This window comes from Gekko japonicus, unplaced genomic scaffold (assembly GCF_001447785.1).
Source record: "Gekko japonicus isolate JY-2015 unplaced genomic scaffold, Gekko_japonicus_V1.1 scaffold1220, whole genome shotgun sequence".
Taxonomy (NCBI): Eukaryota; Metazoa; Chordata; class Lepidosauria; order Squamata; family Gekkonidae; genus Gekko; species Gekko japonicus.
Genome location: NW_015174879.1, coordinates 102,421 through 119,102, shown reverse-complemented (window position 1 = coordinate 119,102; position 16,682 = coordinate 102,421). Strand labels below are relative to the sequence as shown.

Genomic DNA, 16,682 nt, shown 5'->3' with positions numbered 1-16,682 from the left:
CCACGAGGAGCAAGAAGCAGCCAGATAAATTGCAGAGCCCCCTCCCCCGGCCCACCTTCAGGTACAAGCTCTCCTTCCTCTGTGAGGGCAGATCTGGGCGTTCCCCCCCCCCCGATAGCTAGCAATCCAAAACAGTCCAGTGGCACCTTTAAGACCAAGTTTTGTTCAGGTACAAGCTCTCCCTCCTCTATGAGGACAGATCTGCACGTTCTCCCCCCCCCCAATAGCTAGCAATCCAAAACAGTCCAATGGAGCCTGAGTGGTGGGTGTTGCCTTCTGACACACCTCCGGTGATGTCAGAGGGTGTGGCATATGCAAATAAATTATGCTAATGAGTTTTGCTAATGAGCCCCTGCCCCTCTTTTTCTACGAAATGACCCCTGATTCTGGGTATCAGCTGGGTAGTGTGCATGCACACGAAAGCTGATATCCAGAATTAAACTTTGTTGCTCTTAAAGGTGCCGCTGGACTCTAACTTTGTTCGACTGCTTCGGACTGACATGGCTGCCCTCCAGAATCCATCTACATGGATAACTCCAAGGCTCGTGTCTGCATTAGGAAGTCCCACAATAAGTGCAAAACCAGGAGGGCTATCAAGCATCATTAAGACCACGTGACGCGGCGGCCTCACGCCCAGCCAGGATTACTTCCTGCAGCTCCGGAGACAATAAGGGCTACACAAGATGTTGCCTTTTGGGGCAGCTTCCTGTGAAAACGTCTAGTTTGGTCCTGACTTGTATGTAGGGTTGCTAACCTCCAGGGTGCACCTGGAGATCTCCCTCTATTACAACTGATCTCCAAATGACCCAGATCAGCTCCCCAGGAGAAAACGGCTGCTCGGAAGGGGGGGTTCTAGGGCATTCTACCCTGCCGAGGTCCCTTCCTTCCCCAAATCCCGCCTTCCTCAGGCTCCACCCCCCAAACCCCCAAATGTTTCCCACAGGGGTCGTTTCGTAGAAAAAGAGCTAGGGGAACTCATTAGGAGCCCCATGAGGGGCCTGGCGGTGGACCTGCAAGGCCAGCGGGAGTGCGAGGAAGCCCCGCGAAGGCCCTCCCTGGCCCCAGGCAGGCAGGGGTGGGGAGAGGCAGGGAGGAAGCAACTTACCCTCCCTCTTCTCCTGCCTCCTCCTGGCTGAATGAGGGCCGGAAGCGGGGCGGCCGGAAGCAGGGGGCGGGGCTTCGTCATGTGCCCCGCCCCCCGTACCTCACCCGGGGGAACTGCGATCCCCCCCCGAAATGACCTCTGGTTTCCCAACCCAGAGCTGGCAACGCTACTTGTAAGCCATCAAGCCGAATGTGGTCTACCTATTTTGGCAAGACAGGGTCTGAAATCCCTTGCTCTGCTTTTGCGAGGGTTGCCAACTCCAGGTTGGGAAATGCCTGGAGGTTTGGGCGGTAGAGCCTGGGGGAGGGACCTCTGTGGGGTACAGTGCCCTAGAGCCTGCCTTACAAAGCTGCCATTTTCTCCAGGGGGACTGACCTCTGTAGTCCGGAGCTCAATTGTATTTCTGGGAGATTTCCAGGCCCCACCTGGAAGCTGGCAAGCCTAGCTTTTGTAGTCCCAGGCAGGCAGTAAAACCAGAGGCCATCTAGAGCTGGCGGGCCAGCACGGTGTAGCGGTCAGACTCCCAGACTAGGAGACCTGAGTTCGAATCCTGACTTAGCCATGATGCTCAGTCCACCCGACACTGCTTACCCGGTGGAACGCCCGGGACTTTCCGGATGAGAGAAGAGACAACTAGGTTGGGGGCGGGGGGGGGGCATGACAGAGGTTTATAAAATTACGCACGGGATGGACAGAGTTAAGAGAACTTTTTCTCCATCTCCCAAAACATTAGAACTCGGGGGCATCCAATGAAGCTGAGGGGCGGGTGGTAGGTTCAGGAAGGGCGACAGGAAATACAGCTTTACACCGAGCGTGATTAAAATGTGGAGTTTGCTGCCAGAGGATGCAGTGATGGCCACAGGAATAAAACAGCTTGAAAAGGGGGCTAGATAGATTCATGGAGGATGTCTGTCAATGGCTACTAGCCATGGTGACTGAGGGGAACCTCCACGTTCAGAGGCACTAAGCCTCTGGATCCAAGAGCCAGGAGGCAGCACCAGGGGAAGGCCTCGGCCTCTATGCCCCGTTGTCGGCCCTCCAGAGGAACTGGTTGGCCTCTGTGTGAGACAGGATGCTGGACTAGATGGACCATTGATCTGATCCAGCAGGGCTCTTCTTATGTTCTTTATCAGGGGAAGGCCTCGGCCTCTGTGCCCTGTTGTCGGCCCTCCAGAGGAACCAGTTGTCCACTGTGTGAGACAGGATCCTGGACTAGATGGACCATTGGTCTTATCCAGCAGTGCTCTTCTTATTTTCTTATGAGGGGAAGGCCTCTGCCTCTATGCCCCGTTGTCGGCCCTCCAGAGGAACTGGTTGGCCTCTGTGTGAGACAGGAGGCTGGACTAGGTGGACCACTGGTCTGATCCAGCAGGACTCTTCTTGTGTTCTTATCAGGGGAAGGCCTCGGCCTCTGTGCCCTGTTGTCGGCCCTCCAGAGGAACTGGTTGGCCTCTGTGTGAGACACGGTGATGAACTAGAGGGACCGCTGGCCTGATCCAGCAGGGCTCTTCTTGTGTTCTTATGTTTTTAACATACTTAGGTTGTAACCATGACAAACAAATGCAGGCACGTGACTTTTAGCTGGAGCTCATGTTCCTTCCCACTAAATGGGATCCTATACTAGGATGACTAGGGACCCCAAACTTTTGGGAGAAAAAATAACTCTGGTTACGCTGTGCACCTGCATTCACACATTACTGGGGACCAGAGTTATTCTTAAGTCACTATTCTTTCATTGTACTCTGTGCAAAAATGGGGGCGGGGTGGTGGTGGATGAGCCCGGCATGCACATGAGCTATGGCTGCCCATTGCCAGGTTCTATCTTGCTCCCAGTGGGGGGCTCCAGGCTGCCATTCGGGATCTTCAGTTGTGCACAAAGTGCACGTGCCGTGATGATGTCACCACTGGGGGTGCGTGATGCTCTAGGGGGTTTTTTTTGGCCAAGCTCTATGGTTTTCTGCCCCCAAAGCCATAGAGTTTGCCCCAAAACTAGAGCGTCCCCTCCGACATCGGCAAAGTGACAACGTCACTTCCGGGTGATGTCATCGTGACAGGAGGTGGGGCTTGGAGCCCCGAAGACTGGGGGATCCCCTGGCTGGACCGTGGGTCTGGCGACCCCATCTGGAATCGAACTGCAGACTACAGAGATCAGCTCCCCTGGAGAAAATGGCTGCTTTGGAGGGTTGGACTCTAGGGCGCTGTACCCAGCTGAGGTCCCTCCCCTCCCCAGACCCCACCCTCCTCAAGCTCCACCCCCAACTCTCCAGGAATTTCCCAACCCGTAGCTGGCAACCCAAGAGCCCAGCTCACCACCGCCAAATGGACCTCTGAATGCAGCCCCTGTGAGTTCATGGCAAAGACAGATTTCATACGGAGAACAAGAAAAACTGTGAGAAAGTGACGCTTAATATATGTCTTTAAAGAATCATAGAAGATAGAACCTGCCAGGAGCATTACAGTCATCTTAGCCCATGGCAGGTTCTACTATACATTACAGCTGGTACGATTATCGAAAATCTTCCTTGATAATTGTGAGACGTCACCGGAGGATATGAACTATTGAGAGACAGTTTTTGTCCCACATCTTTGTTCAGAAGAAGATCTTCCTTCGAAACGGCAAGACATTCCGGAGATCACCGTCAATATATATTTTTCTATGATCATGTATATTATTTTTGTTCACTTTTCTATGATTCTTTAAAGACATATATTAAGCGTCACTTTCTCACAGTTTTTCTTGTTCTCCGTATTATCTCATTACTGTGCCAATCAATTGTTGTTATAAAGACAGATTTCAGCCAGGAAGATCGGACGCTGAGCCACTATTTTACACCAGTTCTTGAAATAGAGGGTGCAGGGAAAGTTCTAAATTACAGCTAAACACTTCTAAATCCCACTGGATTTTGGGCATATGCTGAATTCCCCCACTTGCCTGAATGGGAAGGAAAAACACTTTAATTTTGGTGGCCTTTTACAACGGGCTTCTCAGCCAGCATTGGCAAAGGATCTCATTACGGGCTGTTTTTTGAGGAGACACTGCTATCGCTCCGAAGCATCGTCCGGCCCTCCCCCTCTCCCGCAGCAATCAATTAACACTAACAGGCAAATAAGTCTCCCCTTTAAGCAGTTTAGCCATGTGTGACAATAATGAGGGGAAAAAACTTGCAAGCTGCAAGCCAGAGAACAGAAAGGGAAATAAATACACGGACCACTCAAGGGCTGCACAATGCAGGCCAAGGAGCGGGCGCGAGTGATAAGCAATGAAACGTGCGAGGTGGGAAAACGGAAAGCTTTGTCATACGCAAACAACACATGCACAGTATACTTACGGGAAAAGGATTTGGGGAGGATGGCGTGGAAGTCCCTAAAGCCTTCGGCCCCATATGCAGCTGCAAACAGAGAAGGCAAAGAAGAGGCTAGGTTGTCAGATGGCCGGCAGCGCGAGTCACAGAACCACAGAAGACGTCAGTCGCGAGGCAGAGACGGGACCAGGAGCAAAGGAGACAGGGAGAGGAAAAGACAAGGGGACGAGCAAGCCAGCAAAAGGCCCCACACCTGCCTTCTGGGATTATTTACTTATTGGTTTTGCACACTGATACTTACTGGGACATTCGGTTAATACAGCAGAGTTTTGCCCAGTCACAGACGTGACGCAAATAGCCAGCTTGTCCGGCATCGTGTGTGTGTGGGAGTATGAGGGAATCGTATCTACAGGAGAGACCTGCAGAGAGATATGTCTCCATGGAAGGCCATGAGATGAGAGGGAGAGGACAAAGCGAGAGAGGGGGGGGAGGAGGGGTCAGAGGACAGCTCCCAGGTTAAGACAGAGAGAGGCATCTCAGTCAAGGAGATAACACCTAGACACCCTTAGAGTGATGCAGAGACATGTGTCTCCATGGAAGGCCATGAGATGAGAGGGAGAGGACAAAGCGAGAGAGAGAGAGAGAGAGGGAGGGAGGAGGGGTCAGAGGACAGCTCCCAGGTTAAGACAGAGAGAGGCATCTCAGTCCAGGAGATAACACCTAGACACCCGTGGTTCGGGAGGCCGTATGTGGCTCTACTGAGCACCATTCCCCAACCTGGCACCTGCCCCATCTTTTAGGAATCTGGGCAAGGCCCCCTGGGCTGCAACTAGGAGAACAGATGAGGCACAAGCCTCCCTAAGGTGCAGGCCTCACACTGGGGATGGAAGCAGGGTTACCAGCCTCCTGGTGGGGCCTGGAGTCCTCCCAGAATTACAACTGATACCCAGACTAGGAATCAGTTCCTCTGGAGAAAAGGGATGCCTCGGAGGGCGGGGTCTGTGGCATTGTACCCTGCTGGAGTCCCGCCCCTCCCCCAAAGCTCACCCACCCCAGCATTCACCTAGGGTTGCCAACCTCCAGGTGGGTAAACGTGGAAAAGCACCGTGTTCAAACAAAACACGCAATTCTGATATGCTGCTGTGCCTTCATATATTTGTTTAAATCATATACTTAAATGTACAATAAAGACCCTGGTGTATCTTATTGAGAACCAGAGAAGCCTTCTACAGAGTTGTTTGACTTGTGCATTGTAGCATTGTGAGCTTTGGTTCCAAGGAAAATAATCTGCCGGGAGACGAATCTCTCGAAACGCACAACTTTTGCCTGGGAGGCGTGTTGCATCGATGCTTGCTGCACCTCTTTTCGGAAAGCAAAACAGCCGACAGTATTGGCATTGACAACTGCTGCATCGCTCATCTGAAATCAAGATAGTTTATGGCATTGAATCCTGTCTGTGTAGTGGTTAAGTGGTTAAGTGTGTGGACCCTACTCCAAGTGAAGGGCGGGGTATAAATCCAATCTCTTCTTCTTCTTCTTCTGCATGTTCGTCTCTGCAGCTGTGGACTTTTCTACAAGGTATATATTGTTCCTTAGGTTTTTGCTATCACTGTGCTATAATCAATAAGATACACTAGGGTCTTTATTGTATATTTAAGTATACGATTTAAACAAATACATGAAGGCACAGTGGCATATCAGAATTGCGTGTTTTGTTTGAACACGGTGTTTCCCCACGTTTACTCAACCTTGCCGTGTTTCCCGGGTGTTTGGTGCTGAACCTCCAGGTGGGGCCTGGAACAGCTCTCCTGCTATTACAATTTGTCTCCAGACAACAGAGAAGAAGAAGAAGAGGAGACTGGATTTATACCCCGCTCTTCACTTGGAGTCTCAGAGTGGCTTACAAACTCCTTTCCCTTCCCCTCCCCACAACAGACACCCTGAGAGGTAGGTGGGGCTGAGAGAGCTCTGACAGAAACTGCTCTTTTTCAAGGACAGCTCTTATCAGAACTACAGCTTGCCCAAAGTCATCCAGCAGGTGCAAGTGGAGGAGTGGGGAATCAAACCCGCTTCTCCCAGATTAGAGTCCGCGCACTTCACCACTACACCAAACTGGCCAGAGATCAGGTCCCCTGGGGAAAATGGCTGCTTTGGAGGGTGGACTCTGTGGCATCGTACCCTGCTGAAGTTCCTCCCCTCCTCAAGCCCCGCCCTTTTTAGGCTCCACCACCAGGCATTTCCCCACCCAGAGCTGACAACCAGAGCTACATCCCCAAATCTCCAGGAGTTTCTTAACCTACCCCTGGCAACCCTATGTGGAGGTGGCTGTATTAGGCTGATGACAATTCCCAACGAGGCCTTCTGTGACCTGCGGAGTGAGATCCACTAACTGAGCGCACTTATATGCTGCCTTTCCCAAGACCTGCTGGAGGCGGCTTACAATGAAGGTAGTCAGGGGTCATTTCATAGAAAAAGAAGTGCAGGAGCTCATTAGCATAACTCATTAGCATGACTTATTTGCATATGCCACACCCCCTGACATCACCGTAAGTGTGTCAGAAGGCAACATCCACCGCTCAGGCTCCACTGGACTGTTTTGGATGGCTAGCTATGGGGGGGGGATGTGCAGATCTGCCCTCGCAGAGGAGGGAGAGCTTGTCCCTGAATAAAACTTGGTCTTAAAGGTGCCACTGGACTGTTTTGGATGGCTAGCTATGGGGGGGGGATGTGCAGATCTGCCCTCGCAGAGGAGGGAGAGCTTGTCCCTGAATAAAACTTGGTCTTAAAGGTGCCACTGGACTGTTTTGGATGGCTAGCTATGGGGGGGGGATGTGCAGATCTGCCCTCGCAGAGGAGGGAGAGCTTGTCCCTGAATAAAACTTGGTCTTAAAGGTGCCACTGGACTGTTTTGGATGGCTAGCTATGGGGGGGGGATGTGCAGATCTGCCCTCGCAGAGGAGGGAGAGCTTGTCCCTGAATAAAACTTGGTCTTAAAGGTGCCACTGGACTGTTTTGGACCGGGGGGGCGGGGGGGGGACTCTGCAACTTATCTGGCTGCTTCTTGCTCTAATTGAGGGATGCTGGGAACAGGGGGTGGGGCTTGTTGCATGTGCCCGCCCCCTGGGCTCTTTACTGCCAGAGCTCTGCTCCTGTGCGCTCCTGCAGGAAATGAGCCCTGGGGGCAAGCAATGGGAAACCACCTCTGTCTGTCTCTTGCCTTGAAAACTCTACCGGGTTGCCATAAATCAGCTGTGACTTGACGGCACTTTCTACTACCCCCTCTGGGAAGACTTTGCTAGAGGTCTCAGGCTCCTTCCAAAACTACACTTCCCAAGATTCCTGGGGAAAGTGGATGACAGTGGTCCCCCAGGCCCTGAGAACTCTGCACGGGCAAGGACTCCGCTGCGCAAGATACCGACAAATTCTGACGAACCTTCCCAGAGAGCGCCGACTTCCTCTTATTGGCTCAAGAACTACCCAGTCATCTTCGCATATGAATTCCATCCCCGACTTGGGAGTCTGACTTCCAAGTAAATATTAGTGATAAGAGCCAAGCGGCATCCCGCAGATAAGTTATCTCTCTCTGAGCAACCAGGGAAAGGAGTTCCACCCATCTCCAGAGGCTAGCGGTTCCTTACATATTCAAGAGAGCTGAAACACCCACAAATACAAACGGCGGGCAGATACCCAGACCATTTCTGCAGTGGTGACATTCCCCACATTGACATTTTAAAAACTGTGCATTACGTGACATTTCCCGCAGTAGATTTTTCTTCACCAGATGCAAACCTAAAGTTTTCTCCTTCTTACCTCGCATTTTCGTGATCCCCAGTTTTAGCGAGTTCCAAAAACGCGGGGTAAGAAGGAGAAAACTTTGGGTTTGTGCCTGGTGAGGAAAAATCGACTGTGGAAAATTTCACATAGCATGCAGTTTTTAAAATGTCAATGCGGGGTATTTCACCACAGTGGAAATGGTCCCATAGGTAGAAGAAGAAAAAGAGATTGGATTTATATCCCGCCCTTCCCTACCCGAAGGAGTCTCGGAGCGGCTTACAAAGTCCTTTCCCTTCCCCTCCCCACAACAGGCACCCTGAGAGGTAGGTGGGGCTGAGAGAGCTCTTGACAGAAACGGCTCTTTTTCAAGAACAGCTCTTATCAGAACTACGGCTTGCCCAAGGTCATCCAGCAGCTGCAAGTGGAGGCGTGGGGAATCAAACCTGGTTCTCCCAGATTAGAGTCCACACGCTTAACCACTACACCAAACTGGCTCTCTATATATACATAAATCTCACAGAATTGTGGTTACGATCCTCCAGTTGACAACGTCAGAGTAAGCAGCTGTTAAAAATTTATGCGGGAAGATATGGGCACAACCCACTGGGATGTTTTCTTGTGCTGGCCTCACTCCAATGGATGTGAGTTGCACAACAAGTTTCCTCTTCTTGCTGTGCTGAGGTCATGCGTAGCCCCAGTTCATTTCGATGGTGCTTGGGCAGCATAACTTCTGAACAATGTCCCCATGGGCCACACTCTTGAAACTCTTTGTTCTAAACGATGTCAAATTATTTAGGACATATGTTTGCATTAAACACTCACATTGGTTTTACCAATTCAGCTGTCATGTCTTCTCCAAAAGAACACTGGGAATTGTCGTTTGGCAAAAGGGGTAAGGATTCTCTGTTAGAGATGACTCCAAGTCCTTCCCATCAATTTCCACAATTCACTTGGTAGCGGGAGCAATCGTGTTTCATCTGCAGGGCCTCAAAGGGGTCACTGGGAAAATCTCATTGAGAGATCCAGCCAAGATGCACAAACGAAATGTTGTATGTTTGGAATCATGGCCGGAAGCCCAAACCACTGGTAGAATGTATATTTATGGAAACAGAGTCAAATGCTGCAATTGCTCTTCCAGTCCTTCTAACCTGATGCACTTCTAGATGTCCGTGTCATAGTGGCCCCAGGCTACGGTTGTCAGCTCTAGGTTAGGAAATGCCTGGAGATTTGGAGGTGAAGTCTGGGGAGGGTGGAGTTGGGGGAGGAGACGGACCTCAGCAAGGCACAATGCTGCAGACTCCATCTTCCAAAGAAGCCACTTTCTCCAGGGGAGATGATTTCTGTAGCATGGGAATCGGCTGTAATTCCAGGAGATCTCCAGCCCCCACCTGGAGACTGGCAACCCAACCCAGCACAGTTTGGCACATCTTCATCTGCATGCATCCCTCAAGTTCCATGGGGCCAGATGGCCTTGTTTCTCCCGCAGTCCCATCACCCATGTTCAGCTCAAGGAAGAAAGATGGTGGGAGGAAGTTGTGGCCATGTTCAAAAGGCCGGGGCCTACAAAAGGGACTTGGGAGATGTCCTTTTGGGTTGCAGTCTCCCGGCTCTAATGGAGTCGGCTGGGGAGGACATCAATGGGTTGGATCCCATCAACTTTTCTGTTGCTGTAGAATGGCCCCTGCCATACGGGGGGAAAAAACACCGGCAAAGTGCGACTTTTAAAAGCCGCACCAAAATAGACAGGCCGCGGCGGGATCCCATGGATCCCACGAGCCGCGGCGCCGTTGCTCCCCGGCACGATCAGATGCCAGGGAGGAAGCCATAGTTGGGAGATCGAGGCAGCCGGCTGTGCATGCGTGCGCATGCGCAGTTCGGCCAGGAGCTGGGGATGCGGTGGCAGAAGGACGTGCCGGCGATCCCACGGCCGCGCTTGCCGCGGCCGTTCAGGTAAGACCGCCTCAGGAGGTGGTTTAGTTTAGATGCGAGTTTTCGGCCGGAAGGGCCGGATCGGGGACGGGTGCGCAACGTTTCCCAGATGTCGCGGTGGGATCGTGCCCGTTTGCTGCGCCCCCGATCCGTCCCTCTCCCGGCCCAAAACCTTTCGTGTGACCGGGGCCAATGACCACCAAAAGGGATACTTGGACCTCCATGTACACAAGCCATGGGGGATGGCAGCTGTTGTAGGAAGCAGACCTGGGTGAGATTAAGTGAAAAAGCTGGCTGGATCCAACTCATCTTTTACAATGCTGCCCAAAGGGGGTGGTGGTGGTGCTTGTTTCGTTAACATGGTGGAAAGTGACATCGAGTCACAACCAACTTACAGTGATCCCAAGTGATGAACAGAGGCAATTGGCCATTGCCTGCTTCTCCACAGCAACCTTGGACTTCCTTGGTGGTCTCCCATCCAGGGACTTTTATCTGGGGGAACGTGCCAGAAAGGGGTTCCAGAACCTCTTCAGCAAAATTATTTTTAAAATGTTTCAAAGCTCATGAGTTTTCAGTATACAGACTGAAAACTTCATTTACTTCTTGAGAGTTCTGGCACCTCTTTTTCAAAAGAAAAGAAAAGAAAAGAAAAAAGCCCTGCTCCCACCCAAGTACTAACCCTGCTTGGTGTCGTGGTTACGTGCGCGGACTCTAATTTGGGAGAACCGGGTTTGATTCCCCACTTCTCCACTTGCAGCTGCTGGATGACCTTGGGCAAGCCACGGTTCTGTCAGAGCTGTTCTTGAGAAAGAGCAGTTTCTGTCAGAGCTCTCTCAGCCCCACCGACCTCACAGGGTGTCTGTTGTGGGGAGGGGAAGGGAAGGGAAAGGAGTTTGTCAGCCGCTCTGAGATTCCTTTGGACAGGGTATACATCCAATCTCTTCTCTTCTTCTTCTTCGTTTCCAAGATCTGATGAGGCTGGGCTAGCCTGGGCCATCTAGGTTGTTTAATTAACACAACCTCCACATTCACTTGGTCTCTTCTATAAAATGTTTGGTGACCACATATTGTTGTTGTTGTTGTTCAGTCGCACAGTCGAGTCCGACTCTTCGCGACCCCATGGACCAGCTCCCGCCAGGCCCTCCTGTCTTCCGCCGTCCTCTGAAGTTTGCTCAATTTCATGTTCGTTGCATCTGTGACACTGTCTAACCATCTCATCTTTTGCCGTCCCCGTCCTCTTTGACCTTCAATCTTTCCCAGCATCAGGGTCTTCTCCAGGGAGTGCTCCCTTCTCATTGGGTGGCCAAAGTATTTGAGCTTCAGCTTCAGTATCTGGCCTTCCAGGGAACAGTCAGGGTTGATTTCTTTTAGGATTGACTGATTTGATCTTCTTGCAGTCCAAGGGACTCTCAAGAGTCTCCTCCACATATTAGAAGGCAGCAAACCTTTGGGCTGCTAATGCGACGTGTGTTTTTGGAGTTTGGTCTTCAACACAAACAGGTGCCGGCCGGAGACCTGCTTCAGGAGCAGCCAGACTCCGTAGGCCCAAAGGGCGACTCTGAGGCGAAAGGCGAAAGTGTTGAGTTCCCTAGGGAACTGGGATAGTACAGCTGAGACAGCACATCTCAGCTTCCCCCTGTCTGGTTTAACAGGAAACCTCCATCGGCTGTTCCTCTCTAGGTCCGGGCAAAAACACGGCGGTTCTGGGGATTTGCTGTCTTTTTCCACTCCCTGCCACAGTTGTTTTTTTCTTTTCTTTCTAAACTCACTCTTCTCTTTCTCATCAGCTTGAGTGCAAACTCTTTGAAAACAGCAGCACATCTCAAGGTTTGCGGTTTCCACCGTGGGGTTCCTTTGGTGGGAGTGAAGACGTTCCTCCCTTATCCTTTATCTGACTAAGAACTTCTTCTCACGTCCTCTGCGGATGTGCCGTTTGACTCCATGCGGGGCCGCTTACGAGTCACCTTCCCCAGCCTGCTAAGAGAAGCAGCAGGCGGGGTGAGCTCTCAGGAGTCCGTGGTGTTCATGGAAACAGTCATCCCAGGCGAAGAGGGTCCTGGGTCAGGCACCAGGCCTGAACCCTTCCAAGCCAGCGGATCTCCGAAAGCACCAACACCGAAAATATCCGAATAACTCCATTTGGACAGGCCCAACAACCTCTCATTTCTCTTGTTCCCTGCCAGGCCCTCAGACTAAGCCTCCAAAGCCTTTGTTCCCCATTTCTATATTTGCTTGTGGATCCAGTTCAGTGTGATCCCACCCACCCCGTTGATATACCTCGTGCAAAACCCCTCCAGGATGTTCTGTGCAGTACCCATGGATACCGAAGGGAGAAATGTCAGAATACACAGAAGAGGCAGTTTGGTGTAGCGGTTAAGAGCGCCGACTCTAAACTGGGAGAGCCGGGTTCGATTCCCCATGCCTCCACATGCAGCTGCTGGATGACCTCGGGTCAGGCACAAGTTCTTTCAGAGCTGTTCTCTCACGAACAGTTCTGGAAAGAGCTCTCTCAGCCCCACCCACCTTCACAGGGTGTCTGTTGTGGGGAGGGGAAGGGAAAGGAGATTGTAAGCCGCTCTGAGACTCCAAGTGAAGGACCGGTTATACATCCAATCTCTTTCTCTTCTTCTCCTTTCACATCTCCCGCTTGTGTGCCTGGGTTGTGCACGGCAGAAGTTCCTAATAGATTGTGGCCCATGTCTTCATGCAACATTAACCAGAACTTGCGTTCCATTTCAAGAGGTAGAACAGCCAGATGTGAGTCCAGGCCTGACTTAGAGTAGCTTTGTCTCTCAAAAACTCATACCCCTAAAAAAACCTCTTTGGTGTCTAAGGTGCTACTAAACTTGTGCCTAGCTGTTCCATTGCAGACCAACATGGATGCCCTCAGACACGATCCAAGAGGTAGAGACTGGCTTACCACTGCAGTATAGGGTTGCCAGCCTCCAGGTGGGGCCTGGGGATCTCCTGCTTTTACAACTGATCCCCAGCCGACAGAAATCAGCTCCCCTGGAGAAAATGGCTGCCTTGAAGGGCATTGTACTATACTGAGGCCCCTCCCCTCTTCAAACCACACCTTCTCCTGGTATTTTCCAACCCAGACTTGGCAACCCTACTGCAGTCCTAAACAGGTGACACCCTTCCAGCCCACGGTCTTCAAAGTAGGGACGCCGGGCTGGGATCCCCTGGGATTACAGCCAGTGTTCCCTCTAAGCTGTGGAGTCTTGTGAGCAAAAATTCTCCTTTGTGAGCTACTGGGCATTAAAGTTCTGAGTGAGCGATTTGGCTCCTGCATCAATCAGTTTGCTCCGTAGCCCCTCCTTCCTGAGCTGAGACAAATATCTGTGAGCTGGAGGCTAAGAAACTGTGAGCCAGCTCGCGCTAACTCAGCTAAGAGGGAACATTGACTACAGCTCATCTCAAGACTATGGAGATCACTCCCCCTGGAGGGAATGGATGCTTTGGAGGGTGGGCTCTATGATATAGTATCCCACTCGGGTCCTTGTCTTCCCCGGGCTCCACTCCCAAATCTCCAGGAGTTTCCCAACCCCAGTGGCTGGAGGGAGGCAACCCTGCTTCAAGGGGTTTAGGAAACTATGACTCAAGATGGCCCTTTTGGTCTCTCAAGCTGCAGCCCATCATGTAACTGGGTTTCCACATCCTCCTCACACCGCTGGGGGGTGGGGGTGGGGAGTGCTCGACGAGGAAGAAGCTGCAAGAAATGAAATATAGGATCGAGGGGAAAAGAGGAAACAGCAGGCAGCCGAGAGCCCAACCGAAATGCGAAGAATTATGGAGAAGTGACAGAAAGGGAAGCCCAGGCCAGGAATCGCACCGGGTCGCTTCGCTGAGAGGCAGCAAAACAAAACAAAACTGAAAAACCCAGAAGAAGGGGGGGGGGAGGCCATGAATCAGCCTCCCAGGCCGCAATCCCAATGTTTCATGCTCTACAAGCTACAAAAAGGCTCTGTCCAAGAGACAAAATGGCCTCTCAGGCCTCAAGCCTGTCTTCCGTGAGCTTCCTGTGTCGGGGAACCTTTCCACTTCACCGTCTAACTTAGGGATCCCAAGTCCCCCCGGGGGTCGGGGAAACCCCCGCCTGTCAGCAAGCTGCCAATATGTCTTTTCCGTGCATATGAGATGTGTCTACTCCCCGCTTGCCTTTCCTTAACTAGCTTGGACTCTTGTGCGCATGTCCCCCCTCACCCTCACCCTCAAACGCTCATCGTCAACTGCATTCCTTTCCATGTACGCTAGCGTTGCTTTGAAGGAACCTTATCAGCCAAGGCTACAGGTGGTGCGCGTTTGGAGGCTTTTGCTTAGTCTATAATGAACAGCAGTGTGAGAATAGAAGAATTGTTTAATTAGCTACAACCGTTTCTCTCTCAAGGTTTGAGCGCGAGATGAGCCCTCAAGGAGGGCGCGGGAACCGTATCTATTGGCCCATGTTATTTTGAACTTGCTTTATTATCCCAGTCTCAAGTCCTTTGCGTTATTCTGAACAGAAAAGCTGTTCTAAGTACTTCATGGCTTCAATAAAATAAAACCTTCCTGCAAGAGTGTATTTCATTGTTTGCTGTGAGTCTGACACCGCCCCAGAGGTTTGTTCCCCGGCGCCACCGGATCGGGCCCCGGGGGGAACTCCTCCCCGACATGCGCGTCACCAGGAACGCTATGGTTTTCCCTTGTATGGTCGTGGCCCCACCCCCAGTGTGCCCAGCGTCATAACATCACTTCCTGGTGATGTGCATGTGGCGCGCACGCGCTCTGGGAGCTACCCGGGAGTCCCCCGCGGAAGAGGTAAGTGACACTTGGCAACCCTAGTCTAACTATGTGCCCATGAAGAGTCTCAGACAAGTTCTCAGGCACACAGCCCATTTGGGCGAGTGGCTGGCAGGGGCAGACAGGGGCCTCAGAACAGCCCTGGAGCAAGCTGAGCCCTAGGGTTGCCACCTCTGGCTTGGAAATTCCTGGAGGTTTGGGGTTGGAGCCTGAGGAGCCTGGATTTCGGAGCGGGACGGGACCTCAGCGGGAGTCCCAGAGTGTAGCCTCTAAAGCTGCCATTGTCTCCAGTAGATATGATCTTTGTCATCTTGAGGTCAGTTAGGGTGGCCATCCTCCAGGTGGGGCCTGGGGATCGCCCGCTTTTACAACTGATCCACAGCTGACGGAGATCGGCTCCCCTGGAGAAAATGGCTGCCTTGAAGGGTGGGCGCTCCGGCATTGGACCATGCTGAGGCGCCAGGGCTATTTTTGGGCAGGAACGCACAGGAACAGAGTTCCGGCTGGCTCCCAAACTGGCCACGCCCAGCAGGAACTCATTAGCATAATAGGCCACACCCAACAGCAGAAACTCATTAGGATTGGCTACATTAGGGGTGTGTGGCCTAACATGCAAAAAAAGCCCTGGGTTTTGACAACAAACAAGGTAAACAGAATAACAAGCAAAAGGTGGGTGTGGCTGGATGACCTCACTTCTGGTAACATGGGGGTGTGTCCTAATGTGCTAATGAGCTGAGCTGTCAACTGCTCTCCAGACACCAGAGGTCAGATCCCCTCAAGAAAATGGCTTCTTTGCCCTACCTGGATAGCCCAGCCAGGCCCGATCTCATCAGATCTCGGGAGCTAAGCAGTTTCGACTCTGGCAGGTACTGGGATGGGCGACCTCCTTGGAATACCAGCAGTCCGGAGGCGGGGGCAGGCTTCATTCAGCCACCTCTCTGAATATCCTCCAGGCCCCCAGGAGGGGTCAGTCACCAGAGGTCGCTGTGACTTCCAGGTGCACGCATACACACACACACACACACACACACACACAGAGGGGTCATCTCGCAGAAAAAGAGGTGCAGGAGTTCATTTGCATAACTCATTTGCATATGCCACACCCTCTGACAAAGGGCAGAAAGGCAAGCGTGCCTGGGTTCCCTGCCTGATCTCCTCCAGGTGCCTATTTTTGGCCTAAGTCTTCCACACAGGTCAGGCAGGGGGCCGCTTTATCACAGGTGCCCATGGGCCAGGAATGTGCCACTGCTTGCATCTCACACCTTCTCAGACACTCATAACCACACTGCAGCAAAACTCCTGGTCCTGGTATGGTGACCCTGCAATGCTGTCTTAGCTCTACTCTAACCCGGATGGACAACTACAGCCAACGGTGGAGCGATTTACAAAACACCGCTGGTTGCTTCCGACCAGCTTCTCTGCTGATGAAAAAGGAAGGAGAGATCCTAAGAACATAAGAGATGCCAATGTTGGATCAGGCCAAAGGCCCATCCAGTCCAACACTCTGTATCACACAGTGGCCAGAAATACCAGTGCCATCAGGAGGTCCACCAGTGGGGCCAGGACATTAGAAGCCCTACTACTGTTGGCCCCCCCAAGCACCAAGATGACAGAGCATCACTTGCCCCAGAGTCCCTATCTATACCTTGTGGCTAATAGCCACTGATGGACCTCTGCTCCATATGCTTATCTAATTCCCTTTTGAAGCCGTCCATGCTTGTAGCCACCACCACTTCCTGTGGCAGTGAATTCCAAGTGTTAATCACTCTTTGGGTGAAGAAGGACGTCCT

The 16,682-nt window shown here is 52.0% G+C and overlaps 1 protein-coding gene across 1 annotated transcript in view; it reads right to left on the bottom strand.

Annotated features, from left to right (window-relative positions):
* IKZF1 (IKAROS family zinc finger 1) overlaps nucleotides 1-16,682 on the bottom strand; it is a gene marked incomplete at its 5' end in the record, with an annotated part of 122,382 nt that overhangs the window by 26,642 nt on the left and 79,058 nt on the right. Inside the window, one exon of the mRNA XM_015424872.1 lies at nucleotides 4,435-4,494. Within this exon, the coding sequence (XP_015280358.1) occupies nucleotides 4,435-4,494 (60 nt within the window). The remainder of the gene's footprint in view (nucleotides 1-4,434; nucleotides 4,495-16,682) is intronic.